Here is a 23707-nt window from a genome sequence, read left to right on the forward strand (position 1 = left end):
TACGGGTACCTACACATATTATACGCATATTATAGCAACGCGTATATTAGCGGCGTGTTGCACTTGGCTTTGTCCGCAGTGGCCTAAAACATGGCAATTAATTTTTTATCCGAACACGAAAAAGAACTTTAGATTTTCAGAGACCCGAGTTGGACAAGTCGGGAAAATCCGCCGGGGACCAACTCCGATATATTATAATGTCACACAAGAGTCGCGAGGGCGTTGTGTTTGCGCAATAATTTAAGGATAACGTCTGAAACACACTTGTCGTGTATGTGTGTGTGTGTGTGTGTGTGTGTGTGTGTGTGTGTGTGTGTGTGTGTGTGTGTGTGTGTGTGTGTGTGTACGTGCGCGTTCCTGACAAAAAAAAAAAACGTATACACACACACAGCGAACTGTTTCCAATGACCGTTTGGCGGTTTTGTTCTATGCAAATTTGCAACGCCACAACGGGGTTGACTGGGTTGAGATAATAAAACAATACATACGCGCGCACCCATACACACACTTATATATGTATATATATAAATAAATATATATATATATATTTAAATGGATATAATATACAAAGCGGGGTATTCGTGGTTGGGGTCCCACAGAATTTATCGCGTACACGCGACCTAAAATTTGTGCGAGGATGAAAAAAAGTCACACAATAACTTTCTCGTAGATTTCATCGTAATCAAAATAATAATTATAGTTATGTTAGATATGTGATCTCTAACCCGCATTTAGTGTTTTTTTTTTTTTTTATAATATATTATCTGTTGGAAACATTACAACATAATATCAATTAAACGTCTCGGATTTTTTTTTTTTTTACATACTTTTATAATGTTCTATAACTTTTATTCTAAGAAAACAAATTTAAAAGATAAAAAAAAAATTATTATGCTACTATGTTTACACAGGTAACAGCGAGTAATTCTAAGAATAAACTATATTATTATTAATTATTATATATTATGGAATATGTTAACACATATATTATGAACTTGACTATTATATTAATTTGTGATTATAAATCATTAAATATTCATAATATTAGCACATAATATTGTACCTACGAACGTGATTCTGGTCTTATATTATGACAACTGGATTAAAATAAATAAAATAATTAGTATTTTATTTTATATTATTAGTTATGACTATAAAGCTTGGATTTAAATGCTCAGTAAAATATTATATAAATAAATCGTAGGTATTGCATGTTAACTCTGTTGCGTAAATAAAGGATTCTCGTCCAAAATAAAAATGTAGATTTTTATTCGGTAGTTTTAAAAGTATCTATGATAAAGGTCCTAGTATGATTTATACACTTACGATGATTCATCATTATATAATATATGCATATACATTATATATATTATTATCTATAAAACATTGATAGTGAAAACGTTGGCAAAATCAAGCAATTTTAAAAACATAATATAGTATATAATATTATCTTTACCAGTTGATAATTTAAAAATATTGAATATAATTACCTATTAATAATAATGGCTACTATTATGCATATCCACTTGTAAACCACAACTTGTAATTTTTAAACCATAATGTTCGTAGATATACGACACATTTATATATTCATTATTTATGGATGGCAAATATAATAACTGTTTGCAAAATAATGTATATCAAAAATATATGCAAAATTTAAGTCAATTTCATACATATTATGTAAATGTCATACGTAGAAAAAACAACCATTAATTATGGGTGAATCAAGTTAGTGTACTAAAGAATAAATAATATATCAATTATAGTTCAATGTTTTTTCGTGATGTATCTTACCATAATAATGTCCAATTAAAGAAAAACAAACCTTTTCTACATGCTCAAAAAATAAATACAAATAATATCAATAACACATCCAAACAAAACAATTATTATTTGTTTTAATAAAATTGGCTAAATAAATAAAATGATCAAACATTTCAAATTAATGTCGAAGATACTATTTATTGACCAAATAGAGTTGGTAATTGGTAATGTATATATATATATATATATTATTTAGAGTTTTACCGAGGTTATAGATGACGATTTTAAAAGGCTGAAAAAAATCACAGACATTATAATAACGTGTAGATATAATATTAACTGCAGTATGGCGGGCGGCATAGAATCAATTTAACAAAAAAAAACCTTTATTGAGGAGGCGGGTGCTATGACCAACGATTAACCGAACTGAACACGTACATCGTGCCATCCGCGGTTACAGGAACGTGACACCCGTTTTCTAAAGATTAAGCAGTTTACCCTCACCTTACAAATTATAACCATTTTGGTGCTCTCTAATGTGTTACGATTTCGTTTTCACACGACTAAAAAACATCGTGAGAAAACAAATTTTATTTATGTATTATTATGTTGGTGATAAACTGATAACAATGCGATTATAAATTATTATAAGCACCTACAATATAATAATAACAATATATTTTATACTTAGTTATGTGATTGAGCTTAACGTTTTAATCAAAGCATATTCGCAGAAAATTAATCTATCAGATATCATTATAAGACGGAAAATAATTCGATCAACAATAAAAACAAAAATATTGACCTCGTGATATTGGCTTTTGAATTTGATTATTTGTTATTATACAGGTACAATGTAGTATTATCTTATTAAAATTAATTCGTTTTTGTTGAAAACGAACTCTCGATTGATATGTCACATGTTTTATGTAGGTATTTTGAGTTATGACATTATATTATATTGAATGCAAATTACTGGAGCCAATCAATTGGCACAGGAGGAAAAAATCCATCGAGTTTCAAGGTCGAGAAATCGTTCACTTATCTGTTCTTCTTCATGGTCATAATAATAAAACAGATCCCTCCAAATAATAATACATTTTTATGACGTCAACGTACATTATAATAATATTACGTACTCGTTATCATTACTAAAATATTTGTATTTTATTACGGTGCAACGACTGCCACGCGTTCCTATTACCGAACGGAAATTTAGATCGTTTGCATGTTGCTTGAGGTTAAAAAAAATTCGATTTACGACCCCGTACACGATTAGAAAAGAAAAGACATAAGGATATCTATGAGGATTGCTTTTGCCCCTAAGGAATAACCGTCTCGTGTCTGAGATATATTTAGACTTCTCTTCCCTTAGAAACCAAAGTCCCGGAAGTCGATCGAGGCTGGTTGCCAGCGGGTACGAACGTATATGGGTACGTATATGTTTATATATCAATGAACACGGACTGTTTACGAGCGATCAGAGTTTCCAAGTGGAAAATTGAACTAAATCAATTTTTGGGATAAATTTCAAATATTATAACCGTTCATCCGTAGTAGTAGCCGGAATTCAACTAAAGTAGTCAAAATGTCTTAATTAATCAATAATCTACATTAATATAATTATTTTTGTTAATTGTATATAAAATATCATAATAAAAATACGCTAAACTTAAGTATAGTGAGAAAATAAATATTAGGTAATTATAAGTGTTCAAATCGCATTTACATAATACCGTTAACACCGTGGACTTTTTTGTTCACTTCATAAAATTATATTAAATCCTATAATTTTATGCTGTATTAGCATTCACTTGATAAAAATAATAATAACCCAACCAAATGATATATTTTCGAAGACCGTTATCATTTTGTTTCATTAAGTGTTTCAATCCCAGAACAGCTCTTGAAAAGTCCATTAAAATCAGTCACATTACTATTATTATATGGATCCAAAAAAAAATCAACAAAATACACTCAAATATGTTAAGGGTTTCGACCTTCTATAATCACTATAAAGTTGTACCCCACGTCACGCGTTGATTATATTAAATGTACACTTTTACGTTCCCATAATCACGTTACCTAGAATTTTCAGTGAGTTTCTGTATCTATCTGCTATAAAACACAGTAGAACATTATAAATGGTTTTGAACGCGTACAGTTCCGGTGTTAATTATTTTTATTTTTAATAAATCAACACGTTTTCCAGCAGTAGTATGAGCAGACAGGTATATAACTTTTAACATGTAGGTACGTGTACAATATATTATGTCATACATTATACATATTTATATACGTCGTGTTTTATGCAAATTAGTCACCGTTTGAAGTGAGCCAGGTGTTGTACACATCCAATATGTTTCATTCTAACAACACAGGCGCGTGTACATAAATACATTGAAGATTGTGTGTGTAAAGTGTACGGGTATTGTTCTATAATACAGGGTAGCCGTCTCGTTGACCTGCTGTCATAACTGAGATCAATGAGACCTGGTGAAAACAATCATCGCGGGTGCAATATCGTGACAGTAATGATATTTACCGGAAGTTAAGAGACGGAGGCGGTGACAATGAGCGTCTGCTACGACGTAGTATTGGATAAGGGATGCTGTAAGTATGCAATCGTTATTAGGCACCAGTAACGTAATCAATATAATAGCATTCCATCGTATATTATATTAATGCATATCAATAACAATATTGATAATGAGTTTATTTTGTGTCTGACTTAACAGTTAACACTTTTAATTTATTGCTAATAATCGTGTTGTCGAAAAGTGTGTTTACCTGCAACTGGAGACAACTTTCGCATAACGCACCATCTGGACTTCCACTGAAAAAAAAAATTAGATTTAATAATTATGTATAAAATGTGTATCTATGCGGGCGTTTGTTTGATGAAAGAGAAAAAATAGTTTAACATTCAACGATGTGTTCTTTCGTTAGAAAAAATACAATGACGTCATCTACACATTTAAATTACACATCCAAGCCACTAAAACAATGCAAAATCGACGACAAGATATGCAGGTAGCGGTGACAAGAACATAATCGCAGAAAGAAAAAAAAGAAACACTCACCAGGAAACAGGTTACCTTATACATTAATAATAATTTATTCACTATAATTTAAATAGAATCTAGTGGTATTCAGTTTTGCTTTAGAATTCATAATTAAGAAAGTAATATAAATTATAATAACACTAAATATAAAATGTTTGATCTACCCTTTAAAAAATGTCTGAATCGACCGTAAAACCAAATTTTTAATTTTTATTTTTATTGTACGCTCATTAAAGACATGAAGAGATTTTCGGTAACAAATTAAAGCCTTGGGTATTTTTATTTTTTTGTTACTTGTGCTACGCAATCTATTTTTAAGGATTCCTATAGTATTTTAGTAACACAATAAACTAAAGAAGCTGTTATATTATGAAAGAGATATTTGTAAGCAATTTATTAAATGTCAATACCAACAATTATAATATGAAGGTACCTATGAAAATAAAAAATAATTACTGATAATACGCTATTAATTTATTTGTTATTATTATGAATAATTATGTGAAATATACAATCACTACATTATATTCGTCAATCATTCTCAATCCTAAGATAGGAAGATTTAAAATTTAAGAAACGAGAGGTCATATACGAACATTGTGTATTACTTGTGGGATTCAATAGTGAAAGGTTTAACCGATGACGTTCATCACGTTTTGGTAAAAAATTACAAAACTGACATTTTACAACAAATCAAAATGCGATTTATTGAAGATGAGAAGAAATAGCAAAGATAATAAGACTGCTGAGTTATCGTTAAATTCTCCCTCATGTAAAAAACAGCAGCTAATGATTTATGTTCCGGGTAAGCGACCTCGACATAATTCACTAGACACATATTTTGCCGGTGTATATAATATGCAATGGTTTTGATAATATCTTCCAGCCAATTCCCATCTACGAAAAACAAACCATTTTTTCTAATTTTAGTAGACTGTTTTGGATCGTTTGGGAGGCGTTAGACCGCGTAAACGGCCCATCGATCTTCGACATGGTTATTTTTGGTGTTGAAATTATTAAGGATATTTACGTGACAGTATAACTCAAAGTTATATTATGTATAGTGTTTACTGCTAATGTATAGTGATTACTGCTTAAGAGATTTAAATTTAATTTTTTCATATTTACTAATTAGGTATCATATATATTTTATCAATGCATCATAAATATAAAAATATATACTAAAAATTGTATAAACAATTTTTACTCGTGCATATAAGAAAATTGACTTGTATTAATAAGCCTTTGATCTTTATTTAATTTAGTTTGCAATCAGAATATTATATCTCGTAAAAAAACTAAACAATTACAAATCTTATCAGGAGTTATTTTTTTAATAATTAATAATTAATTATTTGACGAATATTAACTTATACGTTGATTTAGATCAGGAATAAAAATAACAGTGCGTAAAATAAGGTTATAGCCAAATTAAAAGCGATGTTTAAAAAATGAAAATATAGTATAGGTATTGTTACTTATAGCTATAACTGCAGAATATTATTATCAAGGTAATTTTTTCTTATAATAATTCTTATAACTACATTATGATGATAATAATTATTAGTATTGAGTAGTGCTAATACGCTGAAAATATATATACTATTGCAATAATAAAAGTGAACAGTTTACACATAAATAAATGTCTAAATATTGTTCAATAAGTTTTTTTTAATTCGCAGGTTACGTATAGATCCTTAGATTATTATTAATATAATAGTTATGTATTTCAGTATGAAAAGTTTTAAATACTATTTAAATAATTTTAGACTAGGATCATATTGTAAGAATTGTAAGTCTTTTGTATGCAAAGAGTTTCTATAATCTTGGGTACTTAGCTTACTATATAGAATATTTTCTTAAAGTTTATCAGTATGTTTTTTTTTTTTAATCGGTTTTAAGAAGTTAGTTGAATATAATCCGAATACAAGATTTCTAGGTACATACGAAATTATATATTACTTATTTACGCTGTTCAAACTCGTACGAGATTTACGAAATATTAATATAAATTTCGACTTACCTTTTTACCATCACGAAATTTGACGGTGCCTTCGATCACCGTATTCGAATCCGTCATAATTCCGCTGAAGTTAAAGATTCACCACACACACTAGCACATGTAAATCGCACTCGAAACAATTAAAACAATTTTTTTCTTAATAAAACAACAACAACAACAATAACCACCGAACAAGTCAGTTTTATTCACCGACACGACTTCACACACGCGACAATTTACGAATTCTTTCGGTTAGACTCGAAAATCATGACGATGGGTTTGGGGACTTTCACATATTCTGGGTAACGCCGACATAATAACAATAATAATTGTAATTATTGTTTCGACTAAAAATTCAAAAATGATAAACAATGATAACCGTTAACCGACGTCGACGTCGACGTACGTAGTCGTCGTCGATGAGCGATCGTCTCCGGTGCACGACGACGGTACCACGCGACCCGGCGAACGCAGTCTGACTGGTCGCGCGCGCGCTACACAACGGCGGCGAAGGTTCTTCACCGCCACCGCCACCCCCACCGCCGCCGCCATCGACGCCACGCTACTTCCCCTCGCCAAACATTCGCCTCCATCGGCTTATCGTTTCGCCACCCCTAAGCGCGAGAGTTTACAACTGCAGCACTATACCACGGTATATACACACGGGAAACCCTCGTCTAATGGCATTTGGGGCGCGCGAAAAATAAGGCGTAAGTATATACGCGGTATACGCGGTATACCTACGTGGTGCGGGGTGGCCCAAGACGTAATATCATACGCACGTGAGTAGATACGTCGGATGGGTAACTACGTGGAGGTGGCGGTATTCCATGGACCAGCGACGGCGGCGATGCAGGGATCGTATCGAAAAAGGGGGGGGGGACGAAAAAGAGCGGTTATGTGGGGTCCGATGTATACGTTGTGCATGACTTGTACATTCTGGTAATGATGTAATACATAACATCGTATAGGTTGCAGAGTGGATGGTTTTTCGAAAACGCGTTTTTACGGTATTTTTGTGATTTTTTTTTCTATTTACCCTAAGCAAAAGGGTGGCGTGTGCGCTCCTGCTCCGAAACCCTAAATTATTCCCTCAGATTGTTTGGAAAATGCAAAATACCATTTTAGTGTTTTTCGTATCCCCATCGTCCTCGTCTGTTCTACGTATATTATAATATTAATTCAGCTCAGTAGCAGTGCACCATACACCTACATCGCACAACGTTACTGGTGCTACCTATGGCAATAATTTGTTACAATAATATACAAGGTGTAACAGATAGAACTGACTTTTGGAATAATTTTTGTTAAAATTAATATTTTTTATGTTGATTTTTAGTACCTATTACTGAAAATAAAAAATTCAAATTTAATGAAAAAAATGTTGGGTAAATTCAAAATAGCCTATTTGTGAATCTGATTATAAGAAAAATTTTGATAGAAAAAGGATTTATCTAAGTCAAGTAGTTTATTAAAATTCAATATTTTTCGGTTAAATTCATTTGAGACGCAATAACTTTAAAAAAAATATGATTTCTGAGAATTTTCTGACATGAGTACATTTCTTAAATTATTTACTTACCATATAATATTAACAATTTTTGTCATACGATGAATAATTAGCATAATGTTTTTTTTTTTTTGGTTAAGTCTTTCTGTTGCAATCTGTATAGTTCCGATCTCTAGAATCCACAGAATGTTACCATCAAACTTTGTCGTGAATGAATATTATTCGTTGGTTGCGGAGCAGGACGTTAGGTATACGATACAATAGTATTTAAAATTTTTATACGTTAGTCGTCAACAGTGGTTTAGCGGCGGACGAGAGGGGGAAAACTATATAATATTAAATTTTATACGTATACGGAAGTAGTGATGTTTTTTATACCATACGTTCACATGATTGTTTTTACTCTCATAATTTATTTGTTTTTTTGTTTTACCCCAAATAAAAGGGGTTGCACTTTGCATATACAAGAAACCCACGCGCATATGCAGTAGGTACACTATACCACACATACTAGCTATATGTAGCAGACTTTACCAAGACGACACGCTCGCGTGCCACGAAGTCAGCCGATTGTTCTATATATAATATATATGTATCATATAATTATACATTAATAGGTACTTCACACAAACGATATTCTCTCCTTATTCTGCCATCGATTCGTATTAGCGTTACTTCAGTTGTTACGTTATTTCTATTTAAGTTAGTCTTTCATTATGATAACTTTTTTCTCACCAACACAATAGGTATATAGATAATATTTTCTGTGACCGAAACGCGTATCATAATAATAGGTATGTTATATTATGCTCATCGTGATGTTTGATATGGTGTAACAACAATATTCATGCTTTAGAGGTTGGTTTTATATTACTCACTAAGTTAGGGGTAGATTACTGAGCTTATGTTAGTATTTTATATCCAACGTCTGCACAATAATTTTTATTCACAGAATATGTTTTTCAGACATTAATATTTTTGAGAAATATTTTTTAGAAGTTCATGCCTATTTGTTGGTAAAAATACTACTCGAAATTTTATTTTTATTAAGAAGTAATGACCTATTTATGTTCTTGTTCATATATGGTAAAATTATATAAATTATTTAATAGTTTCATCCATCCTTAATTATACGGACACAATATATACATACTTATTAAAGTAATTAAACAGAAAAACAACCCCAAAATAGTTCAAATACAATTTAAATTAATTCTTCATTCATAACTCTACTTCGTTATTTTACTTATAATCTATGGCTAAAGCCGTAAAGCATAATATATTGCTATGATTAAAAACATAGTTTTTCAGGGCCAAAAGGAGGGATCTTGTCATGTAAACCGGCTGGTTCCTGATTAAGGTGGAGATGAAGATCACCACAATAATAACGTTCCTATATGTTATCTATATTGTGGACTTAGTTTGTCAATCAGATTTACAATCAGTCAAAATGACTATAATAATATGTTATATAAATTACACGTATTGTTTATGGGACTATTATAAGAGATAATATGAATTATTTTATAATATAGTTCCATATTATTATATTTTACCATTAGTAATATATATATATATACGTTATCAGTACCTATGTCAATAAATATATGAAGTTCAAGTTTGCACTATGACGTTTTTTGTAATCATAATTTATTTTGGTAGTTAATTTTTATTTCATTTTTTGTCGACTTTTTTCACGATGGAAGTAAAAAAATCTCTAGAAACTAATACTAATATACGTAATAATAATGATTCATCTAAACATCACGGAATCATTAATAGGTAATAGGCACAGATTATAGGCACAGTAAAACAAGTACAAATATTATTTAACATTCAGAACACAAATATAATTTACTTTCAATATTGATATTACATTTAACATCAAATGTAATATGTATAGTAATTTTTTGTTATAGTATTTTCAACGAAATAATTCATAAATAATATTTTATTATATATGTATTGACATATTGTACTTTTAATTTACCTAAATATATATATATATATATTTATATGTATATATAATATATATATACCATAAAATATTATAATGAATGTTAATATTTAACTTTAGATCAGCATTGAAGACAAAATATGCAAAGGATAGGGGTGAATACAAAAAGAAGAGAAGAGGAAGATTTAAGGGAAATAAATTTAAAGTAAAATAACTATTTTAAAAGAACTAAAATAATAATACTGATGTATAAAAATGTTATGATAAAAAAATCAATATGACGTGATAGATTTCTTAGTTTGGCATATATCGAAGTATTTTTTTTAGCAAAAACGTTATCAAACCAAACATGTAAATTAAGATGAAATAAAATGTAAGTCAAACATGATAAAATTATACTGTACAAATAATGTAAAATGTAAAATGATTGTTTTTAATATCAGATTAAACTATAGTTGGATTAAATTGATTACGTTTAAGATATGTAATAAGAATCAATTGAATTTTTGACGTGTAGGTGCCTAAGCTGCGTGATCGTGTTCTATAAAAATATTAAACTCTATAGGAGATATAATTTATTGAACTAATGTACATTGATTCCATAAAAAAAAAAACCAACTAAAAATAATATATTTTCTACTTTTTTCATAAAGTGTAAAGTAAATATTATAGATTATACCAGTGTTTGTGAAGCAGAGAGACTCATAATATTTAACTCATTATTTATTACCAAGAGAAAAAACTTGAACTTAAGAAAATCATTAGTGAAACGCATGAACACTTATCACACAAAACAAAAAACCAAACAATAATAATGATAAACGCGTTTATCTTAAATAAATAGATTATTTTTAAGTTACCGTTTTTTTGAACTGTAAGTAATGATTTGTGTAGAATGACATTATATTAAAAGTTTATAAGCTTTAACATTAAAAAAAAATTCAATTTTTCCCAAGTAAGTTTTCTGTAGTTACATTCAGATAGTATTCTAATACAAAACTACGTAATTTATAAACTGTGGTAGTTAGTTGAAAAAAGTGTCTCGGAAGTTTTATAAATCGATTCTTTGGACAATAGCTGAGATCCAGTTCAACAGTTTAACAGAAAATAAATCAGACTCGTATTGAAATGTTTGCACTGAACTGGATGTTTTCAAATAGTTTAATCATTTGAAAATTGAATTGACATTAATAACGAATAGCAGTAAGTAGTTTAACATTTATTGTTATATTTTATATTATTGGGGTACAGATATCGTTGTTGTTTAGTGTTGTTTTCCGATGTTTTTTTTTTGTGTCGTACCAAAAATTACGAGTGAAACTTGGATGATTGAAAAGGATGAGTACGTATGATTAAAAGTAAATAATTATGAAAGTTTTATCTGCTTACAGATTGATAGCGGTTATTTATATAGTACAATATTATAATGCTTTAGAAAACAATGATGATCATGACCACACAATATATGAATGGTCAGGTGCATTGTGTTTGATAACGTGACGCATTATTTCTCGAAAGAAATAGAATTTTTTTTTTTCTATTTTGTTTCGCGTACGACAAAATGAAATGTAATTTTGATCAAAACAACGCCAACAACAATAACATCGACGACAATGGTATATTTTACGTTAACGTTATTATTAGCGTAAACAGGATACGGCCGATAAACTATATGAGTATAGGTACAGTATAGGCCACGATAAGAAGCGATATTACACCGACATACGTATACATGTTAAGTATATTTTTAAAATAAATTTAAAAAGTACTTATCTAGTTTATGAGAGTTTTTCTCTTGAGTGCTATAAATTTAGAAATTCTACTTTTATTTTATTTATTTTTGACACAATATTCAAAAAGGAACATAATAATATAATATTTAATTTGAGTAAGCTGTTAACAAGTTAGAATAGATTATGTTTTCGATTTTTTATGATATTTATTATTATGTTACCTTTTTATTTAGTTATGATCAAAATTAATTTTGGTCTCGTAATATTGTAAGAATTTTGTTGAAAAACCAAGACCGCAAGACTACAACCAATATTATACTGAGATACTGGCACTAGTAACACACACAAAAATCAAAACAATATCGACGTTGCCAGGCCAGGACTAAAACAAAATCAACACTACAAGAAATTCAATTTTTTTATTTTCTCAAAAACACGTTTAGTGTACTTAATTTTATTTTATTATTTAAAACTAAATAATAAGACATTATCTATAGTGATTACTTTTTACATTTGGTCGGTGTTCAAGGAATTGGTGAATTATTGAAAACAAGATAAGAAATGATTAGAATTAATACCTATTACAAAATATAGTTTTTTCATACAATAATTACAAATTAGCTACTCCAGTAAAATTATTGTTGTTGTTGAAATTGAAATAAACGTCGTAAATTGCTATCTTATTGATAGGATAATCTTTCTTCATAAAATAATTACACCTTTACTTTTTAATCTAATACTTATAATTATTTGTAAAGTCATTATGGACTTAAGTTCAAGTCTTAAATCGTGGTTTTGTTTTGATCATCTACACTATACGTCCTATTTGTGGAGCTTTCAGTTGTATTTAAAGTTAGTTTATTTTAGATCCTGAGCGAAGTGACAAATATATTGATACGTGTTTTTTTTTACTATTTGTATTTTTGTGTCTGTGTATACGATTAGTAATCGAAATAATACTTCGATTTTCAATTTAAGTATCTTTTCCAGTGGGAAAGTGATCTTAGACGAAATTACTTATCGAAACTAAGTATAATTATTTTAATGTAATTTAAAAATATTATTCATGAAACGGGGTTTTATCGATTCCGCCGTTTTAATATCAATTCCGCCGGCTATCGACTCCGCCGAGCTTTTTTATTTATTGATTCCGCCGGCTATCGATTCCGCCGAACTTTTTTATTTATTGATTCCGCCGGCTATCGATTCCGCCGACTATGTATGTTTAAATCAATTTTTTTAAAGTTTAAATATAAATATTTCAAAAAATAATTCAAACATTTTTGTAAGTAAAATGTATTAAAATAGTAAAATAATGATATAAAATTTATTTAGTTAACGCCAAAAAAGCAAAAATAATATAATTTAGTAAAAATAAAATAAATAATAGTAAATAATAATCAAATGTTCTACAATTTATTTTAAAAACGCCAAAAATGCAAAAATTATTTAGTAAAATAAAATAAATAATAGTAAATAATAATTAAAATGTAATAATGATATTAATTGATTTATTTTTCAGAATAGTGCTTAGATGCCAATTTTATATATTTAAATCTATCAATTTTTTTATTTAAATAGTCTTCAAAAATTGTTTCTACATATTTTTTTTTTTTCATAATTTTTATTTTTAATTATTTTAGTATTATCGAGCCCTCTTATTATTATATATGTATCAGTTTGAATTTTTAAATTTAATACATGCGAAAACAAAAATATATTAGGATGTGCTTTATTGAATTGGGTATTAAGTTTCGAATGAAACGATTCGCAACTATTTGTTGTTCGTTCGGAAGAAATTGAAGAAGATGCCCACATTTTCGGATTAAATTTTGATGTTTCATCAATATAATTATCACATATATAATCGCAGAATTTAAGACTACGAGTGAATTGAAAATTAATTGTATATTAATTTAAGCCTTTTATATTTTGTTTTCATTAAAATAAATAATTTACAAATATTAACCGGCGGAATCATTAAAAAGAAAACTTCGGCGGAGTCGATAGCCGGCGGAATCAATAGATTTTTCACAGGTAAAAAGGTCATTTCGGCGCAATCGATATACGCCCCATGAAACCTTTATAACATATAATTATATTTTATGTACGCAATGACATTTTCAAATATATATTTTTTTTTGTCAAAAATTAATTTAAACCACTGCAGTGCATATTGCCTATCGGTAAAACAAATTACTTAAATCATAATAATATCATAAAAATATATCTTGGTAGGTACTTAGTAATATTTTAAGTTGACAGACAATCTTCGCTCAGAATCATTTTTCGTATGATTTTACATCTTGAATTCAACTTAACACATCAATTACAGCGATTCTCTATAGGTACATTTTTTTTTACAATTTTTACAACTATTAATGTTCAGTAAAGAGTTACCCGCACTTACCCGTCTTTTTTTTTAACTGAATATTTTATTTTATTATTTTTTGGTGACAAAAAGTTTACTCCCACAAATACCTACAAATTAACTTCGTAAATTTTTACTCAATAGATGGTTGACATAAAAATTAAAAAATTAAAAAGTATAATATTGTAAAAACACTTTTTTATGATATATTAGATTGGAATTTTCTCATAATATAATAATTGTTGAATAAAAACCACATTTAAATATTTTGACTTTCCACTGAAATACTTTTGGCGACACGCAATATGGGGACTTTGGGAACTCACTGCTTCGACAATGTATAAAACGCACGTGGAACATCAAGTGTCGCTGACTAAAATTGCGTTAGTATACCACGCGGCCTGCTGTAGCGGGGATCAGCATGTATCCGAGGCACCGGTACAACAAGGACCACACCACCCTCACTGAAATGACCAAACACATGTCGCCACGGCGGCAACCTAGGAGTCTCTCCTGAGGGTCCCGAAGGGAACAAGCCTACTCTTACTGGTTGATAGGGGGGGGGGGAGAATCCATCGTCCCTGCAATGCATTATTATTATATAATATTATTAAACATATATTATATATATATATATATATATATATATATATATACGTGGGCATGTGCTACCGAGGGTGCCGGTAACATTTGTACACGATATTACAAAAATATAATATGAATACCTCTCTACCAACACCGAACGGAATTGATAATCGTAATATGTAATAGGTAGGTACGTAATTAATAATAATAACCGGGTTTACGGTCATTCTGTAACGTCCACTCGTTATAATAATAATAATAATAATGTTTTTTTATCTTTAGGTATTGTATTAATAATAAGGATAATAGATAAACAGGGATCGAATTATAAAAGTTAAAACGGAGTTAAAATAAATGGTACTATTATACATTTATATAAAACTACGAAAAATTGAATCTTGCACAAAAAAAGTTTGAAAAAAATTAAAAGTAAAAATAATAATTAACACTCCCAACGTGGATCCTCCGAGTAATAATTTACTTTAAACATTTTAAATTTACATTTTCGCCAATTATCCTTTCCATACTGGAAAATGTCTCAGAGATGGAAAATTTCGATTACAGCTCAAAAAATAATTTAACAAGTGGGCGTGATTAATGTTTTAATATTGAATCCAGAATTATTATTATTATTTGTCTTTCTTATCAATTTCTTGTACCTATTGAAGCCTAGTATAAAAATAGAAATTGAAAACTAATGAATGGAAATTCAACTACATAACTTTTGCTCTCAAATATTTGTCCTCGAGCTACATTTTAACAACATAAATTTCTATCTCAATAATATAACAATAAAATAACTCGGTATTCATATCGATAAAAATTGACCTGAGCCTACCATATCCAACAACAAAATTAAACTAAAATTTTCGTCTACAAACCCTAAGATATTTTATAAGCTGAAAATCGAAACATTCAATCCATACTAAACTAAACCTCAACAAAACTACTTAATTCAAATTTGGGCTCCCAAAAAAACGATCAACATATAACTCAAACCAACATGTGTTATTTAATAACAAAGGATAGCTTTTGTTATACAGGGTGTCCCAAAGAGATCTGACATTCTGACAAATAAAATAACTTTTGTTCTAATCAATATTTTTTTTAAATTTCTTTTAAATATAATCCATAGACACTTGCGCTACATTTTTATAATACATTATTTATTTTTTATTTTTTAATACTGAAAATAAAAAACTTAAAAATTGATAAAATTTTTTTTCGAAATATTCAGTATAGCCAATTTGTAAATCTGATTTTTAGAAAAATTTATATGGTAAAAACATTTATTTAAGTCAAATGCCTGACTTTTTACAATTTTTTTAAATATCAATATTTTCGTTAAGTAAATTACGATCTAGTTTATGTTAGAAACATTTTAATTTCAAATAATATAAAGTTTTTTAAAAATATTTTATAAGAAAATTTTTAAATAGGTGCATGTTAAAATATAATTATTTTTTTTATTGCATTTATTTCAATAATAATATGTGATGTATAAACTATAAATTATTATAATTAACTATAATTTACTTAACGAAAATATTGATATTTAAAAAAATTGTAAAAAATCAGCAATTTGACTTAAATAAGTGTTTTTAGCATATACATTTTTCTAAAAATCAGATTTACAAATTGGCTATATTGAATATTTATAAAAAATTTTTTTATCAATTTTTAAGTTTTTTATTTTTAGTATTAAAAAATAAAAAATAAATATAGCGCAAGTGTCTATGAATTATATTTAAAAGAAATTTTTTTTAAATATTGATTAGAACAAAAGTTATTTCATTTGTCAGATCTCTGTGGGACACCCGTATATATATAATATATATATCTTCAGTCTTTTATATCTCAAATCAAGGCCAATTCAAAATTATTATCGCAGACCTAAAAATTAATACAATATTAATAGTTATTAAGTCTTACATACATTATAAAAATTCACATTCTGATCACCCAAATTTACTAAGAAAAATTTTAACTTCCTTTTCTAATATAACCCTATGATCAAACCCAATAATGGGCGTCGTCAGTGGGTGGCTTCTTCCCTTAAGCATACAAGCTAAACTAGAATAACATCAATTAAGCTTACTGTATATACATGTAATAGATTTTTTAACACCCACCACTCACCCCTCCCCTTGCCCAAAAATCATTTTTATTCAAGTAAATATTATACCTACTTGCATGTAAATTGAATGGTTTTCATTAAACATACAACTTAAATTTCATCATCATCAAAACAATTAAATTGAGCTACAATTTTTATTTGTCGGGCTAATGTTATTACCCACGAGTCATCACCTCGTTAAATTGTAATAAACGATATTATTACTTTAAATTGTTGTAATATAGTTTTTAATTGAACAAGGGTTAGTAAAAAACTAACTGGCAATCGAACGGTTTGCTAACTCGTTTGAGGAAAAAGCGTAAAATCTCCAATAATGGAGTGGAAACTTTAGTCAGATGCACTTCGCACCTGAAATTGCTGCCAAGTGCTGCCGTGCCTACAATTAGACATACACTGTGAAATAAGCGACAAAACACGATATTACATTGCGACAGGAAAAATAATAATAAAATAGATACGGGTCGGTGGTGGTGTCCGACAGTGACGTGTGAGACTTTGACGACGTCTGTCCGGTCTTCCTCTACACAGGGCTCGTTAACGGAACTCCGGTACGCTGACGAGAAAAAATCGTCGATGTACAGAATTATTACAGACGAACATAAACATCGGGTGTATTTTTACAATATTATGAACCGTCCTAAAATTAGTGCCTCTGCGCCCACCACCGATGCCGCCGTGGACGTTTGCCAAACTATAATATTCGAGTGCCAACGGAGATGTACACTATAAAAGTCCACTAAAAAGTCCTATTAGGTCCGATTTAACAGTCTCGGTTGTCGTGACCTAGCTGTTTATCGTATACGATCTGGAGGTCTTTATTGGACGTCTGCACGGCGCCGTATGTATCAGTACGTGTATAATGTATATACACAACGACGACGAGCTGTGAATATAAGCGGAGATTTAGCCGAATTTCCGGGCATGGGACTTTTTATTTTTAATATTCAGGTTGTATCTGAATAAGCAAACGAATTCGCAGAACAAATAATATTGTCTATCGAGTAAACATACATTATTATATTCAAATATAATATTTACACAACAGCAAAAATTTAAAAAATATGTTAAAAATTACATTTTTATTGAATACATTTAATGTCACAAAATGTCTTTATATTGTTTTTATTTTATCACTGAAATGGATTAGGTAGTTTGTTGAAAAACAACATTATCATTTATCGGAATCCATCTTATAAATTATTTTAAAATAATTGACAAATCGTTAAAATATTCTGCACACCAGCTATTCAATAATAATATCATATGAGGAAATAGGATATTGTTTTGGGGGCTTGTGAATTATTTTAGGGGGCTAAGGCCCATCATAGCCTACGGCTGAGCAAAATAAATACTTATTTCTTATATACCATCTATAGTATATACTCGTACCGTAATAATAACAATAATAATTCAATGTATTGTTAACCGGAATCAAACCATCGTTATAGCTGTTTACAATTTTTCGAACAATGTAGTATACAGTATTGTGACAAGAATAACATTACGAAAAACGCAATTACCGCGCGCATTCTTCTTTGATATAATGTCATTATATACGTATATGCATTGCTTTATTATAAGACCACGTTCAAATGATTTTCGGAGATTCAAAGTTTCCCTTAAAGCTTGTAAGTACTGTATTTTTCACTATTTTACATATGCGCAGTTTACTGAACAATATTTCAAAAAAATCGTTCATATGGTATTAATATGTGCATCCAAATTATTTAAAAAAAAAAAAAATTATATTATTGATGAAAATTTAATTGTTGTTATTCGACGACATCACTTACTAAAATTACGCGAGTGTCTAAAAAAGTAAATAGCATCCCATATAAGACTAATTTTTGAAAGGCTCGTATTACTTAACTACTATGCATTCATATTGAAAAATATTCAAGGATATTAAGGTAGTGTGTTCATTACACCAAATTAAAATGCATATTATATATACCTAGTTTTCACCTCTGACACAGTAGGCATCGTCCATCAAAATGTAACGAACCAGGTGGTATTTACGAACCATTTGTCATCCTAATCATCTTATTCGAAAACATGGCTCAGTTATTAGTTTGAAGCGGAAAGGCTGAAATTAAATCATAATACCGTTGTATTTATTTTGTTTTCGAATATTTATCATAATTTAAACCCTACACAAAAAATGCATTGTAGAAAATATAAAATAAAATGATTTTTGTCACATCCGTTTCAAAATTATCTATTTAACCATCAATTATGTTGTAGTTTTTGTACTCTTCAGTTATACACTTATACACATAAACAACATTATTATATTATAATACAACAGTATTTAAAGAAAAAGAAATAGTTATTTTTGTAGAAAACATTAATAAGATGCATATTGTTTAAATTATAAGTAATAATATTATCTTAAAACAAAAATTACAAGGTATTGTCTATTTGATGAGTCCTGTTTATATTTTGTAAATAGTGTAAACATAAAGTATTTGGTCAAAAATAGTAATATTATGTTATTATTTTAATATAAATATAATTCATTGATATAAATGAAATCGTACATGTTCAAATTAATTGTTTAAACTTAATTATATAGTAAATAGGATTAAATACCATAATTTTAAAACTATATATTGTCCTGATTAAAAAAAAAAAATGTAGACTATTTTTGGTCAATTTAGGGATATCTTAGTAGGAATATAATCTCTAAAATATAATTTCAAAAAAAATCTTCAATCGAATCAAATGTAAACATAAAAAAGCTAATAACAAATTATATGTAGGTAATATATATAGATGCATATTTACGTAATTGTATACCTACGTCCAACGTATCACAATAATAATGTAAACAAGTAAATGAGAATATTAAAAACTTTTCTGGCTCAGAAAAAATGTTTACATATTAAAATTATGCTATAGAAATAATTCTTAAACGTAAAATAAATTATTTATATTTTATTTAAGCTTCAGTGATTTTTTTTCTACTTGAGTTGTTTTAATTCATGTTTAATACGAACGATAATTATTTTTATTAAAGTACTTATTTCATTGAATATGTTATAAAGTTATATTTTGTATAGTTTAAAGTTAGGTTTCGACCGAAAAAATCGATTTTGTTTTGTTTTTTTTGTTTTTGAGTAACTCAAAAACAAAAAACTCTATATTTACATTCATATACTTACTTTGTTTTAATTTAAAAATATTATTCGTTTATATTTTAAATTTTTTAAGTATTTAATTATTTTTATACCCATACTGACATTAACAAAAATATGCAAAAATTAATTAACTTCCGTATCATCAACTATGAGTAAAGTAAATTACTTTGTATCACTTATCATTCTGTATGTTGTTACATATACATTATCATAAAATATACTGACAGACTGTCTTAACTCTAAACCATATTTCGTATGAAATGATTTGTCATTGAATTCAAATTTAGTACATACATTACATTGATTTTGAACATTTAATTGACAAGGTACCTAGACTTGACACCTTCTGTATACCATAGTGATTACCTGCTTATCCCATTTTTTTGATTTTATTTCTAAAATTATAATCTTTATTTCAATAAATAACGACATTAATAGTATCGTCAAGAAAAGAGCATATTTCACGGTAATTTATACTTACACGTTATTAAAAATGTTTTATATTACTGCCTGTTTCAATCAAAATGTTACGCTACGTCACAAATCTTGATTAGAGATTCAGAGATAATCAAATTTTATACTTCTCTAGAAATAGTTTACCAAAACATTACGCCATATTTGTGTAACTAACAACTCACTTACTTTGCTCAGTGTTTAAAATGTTTACATAATTGTATTAATATCATGGAGTAGATAATATGTATTGTTTTTAATTAGCATTCTAAACTTTTAGTAGATGATATTGTAGTATTAAATAATATTATGTTGTAATATTAGTAGTTTAATATTATAATTGTAATATAAGTATATAAAATATTATAAATAAATAAAATTGATGTTATGGTATAAAAAGATTATTTTATTTTTATAGGAATAATCAATTTACAAATTTGTACAATATTTTATTAATTAAACTTTTAAATTTGTTTAAATTTGTCTTAACAAACAGTTACGGATTACGAAAAAATAATTAACTATTAATGATATGTATACAAATAAATAAGTACTTATAATAACTACCTACTAATGTAAGAACAAAATATACATAAGCCTTTGTTGTCGATGTTATTTTTTGCGATCAATAAAAAAAAAAAATATACATAAATATAAAAACATATTGTATTAAGTATATTATTTTTTTCCGTTTTAATATTTTAAGTTTCTATTTGAATACTTTCTCCAACTCTCTTGTTTGTTTTTTTTGTTTTATTCGACCCACAGTTATTTAATTTAGAATTCAACAATATTCATTTAGAATTTTATTTACATTTTACATTTATAGGGATTATACTTTAAGTATTTGTACGACATTAGCCTGCAAATCTTGACAAAAATATATTACTAATTTTTTACTTTTACTTTATTTATTTTGATGTATTTCAGTTAGTATAATCATCACTAATATATCAAAAAATCTGCCAAATATGAGGAATATAAATACACTCTAGGTATATGAAAACAGACAAAAATGTATGGAAAATGAATAGGTTCACTTAATTTTAAGTTGTTGATTTTGTTTTACTTAATATAAATAAAATTACTATCTTAAGTAGTTAAGTAGGTAGTATTAAAAAAAAAAAAAAAATAATATAATAAATTAATAATAAGTAATTATTATGTCAATTTCAAGTATTATTACAGTAATGTCAATAAATTAAAAAGTTAATCAGTCAAAAATATTTTAATAGAATGTCTACAGTACACAGATTAAATCAACAACCTTAACATTACCAATACCCTAACGCAGCTGCACCTGGACCGAATTCAAACCCCCACCAATTAAGTTTTAATATTTTTAAGAAAATATAAATTGTGCGATTTAATTTAAATAACATAATTTAAAAAGATTTATTCGTTTGTAAAAATTGTAATTAATATAATAACTAATGGGCAATGACCGCTACTGCAGATATTAATGTAACAACAATAAAATAAAAAAAAAAAATAAATAAATGAAAAAAAAATATATAGGTAATATTATAAGAGATACATTAATAACATATTATGAACGTATTGTAATCGGTTAGGTTAGGTCAGGTATTGTAATCGACTAGGATTTTAAAGCAAATGCTTCTTTTTGTTATATATGAGATAGAAATTTAATTTTTTACATAAATCCGTTTCACGTCATTCTCATTCCAAATAAACCAATTTATTTTTGCTTTTTTTGCTTTTTTATTGCTTTTTCCGGTTATTTTAGGTATTATATTATGTTTATTATGTCATAGTAGTAAAAAAAAAAAAATGAATTTAAGTAATAAGAAAATCCAGTATACGCAGTACGGACTAAATGATTATATTGCATGGTTATCTATATGTATAAAATATTATATCATACAATAGAATAAGTTTCACTGCTGAAAATCTTGCCAAATATATAGTAGTGAATTCTTTTTTCATTTAAATTAATTTTTCAATTTTTTTTTTATCAGTTTTACAACTAATTCATGTTAATTTTTGGTCATTCTTCATTATTGCTTTTTAAAAACAATTTTGTGCTTTTTTTTATTTATCATGCTTTAAAATCTAAGCCCCAGTAATCAGTAATCACTAATGTTTTTGTGATGTATAATTATGTGAATCAATGTGTTTTATAATAAACAATAAATATTACAATTTGCATTGTCTGATCATACATTTATATTTATATTCATATTATCATTTAGAATATTTATACATACTTTATATTTGGTGGGTACTTTTATATTATAATGGTAAAAGTACCTTTATAGTTTATTTACGATGTTCATAAAATTACATTGTTCAAAATAAGCACTTGAAATAAAAATCAAATTTTGAGTCATATGATACGGCATAATGTATACAGCATAATAAAATTTCATTGAACCGTTTTCGAATGCTAATACGTTTTTTAGATGTAATTTTGAACACTTTGTGTTCTTTTACAAACACTTAAATAGCCCTGTCAGAAATTCAGTTCACTGCGTTCATTCATGAAAGTTTACATGATATTATTATATTCTCCATTTTAATGTATATACATGATTCTTGGCAATAAACAGCAAATGGTAGTTATATTATGATGGACGTTTTTATTCACCCTCGAAACATAAACTCGTTGGGAAATAATATGAGGATTTAAATTATAACTGAATTCCATCTATCATTCGAGACAACGACTTTCTCAAATTTCATAATTCTTTGACAAGATTAAGTAGTTTAAATCGTCGGTTTAATTTATTTTCTATAAGCTCATCTGTAGGTATATAATATAATATTATAATATGTAATATGTGTAGACATCTATCTATGTTAGTGCATAGGGGTATATTATAATATTCTCAGATATTCTAAGATATTTTATCATATCATTTGATTCAATTAGTTTTGAAGTAAAATCGATAAAAGTACACGAATGCCGGCACAATAATTAGATATAAATAGCTATATTATCGTATCCACCTCCTATACCTATTATA

The 23707-nt window shown here is 27.8% G+C and overlaps 1 protein-coding gene across 4 annotated transcripts in view; it reads right to left on the reverse strand.

The window, feature by feature from the left end:
* Nucleotides 1-23707, reverse strand: part of LOC107161411 (uncharacterized) — a 256312-nt gene that overhangs the window by 118593 nt on the left and 114012 nt on the right. For 2 of the 4 annotated variants that reach the window (XM_015507815.2, XM_089218755.1), the window contains exons 1-2: nt 6856-7302; nt 4558-4603 (exon numbers count right to left, since the gene is read on the reverse strand). The exons of the other annotated variants lie outside the window; for them this stretch is intronic. In XM_015507815.2, the coding sequence (XP_015363301.2) occupies nt 4558-4603; nt 6856-6912 (103 nt within the window). In that variant the 5' untranslated portion in view covers nt 6913-7302. Of the gene's footprint in view, nt 1-4557; nt 4604-6855; nt 7303-23707 lie in introns of those variants that run through there. 4 annotated transcript variants of the gene reach the window in all.

Source organism: Diuraphis noxia, unplaced genomic scaffold (assembly GCF_037042655.1).
Source record: "Diuraphis noxia isolate RWA-SAM2 unplaced genomic scaffold, SU_Dnox_SAM2 contig0002, whole genome shotgun sequence".
Lineage (NCBI taxonomy): Eukaryota > Metazoa > Arthropoda > Insecta > Hemiptera > Aphididae > Diuraphis > Diuraphis noxia.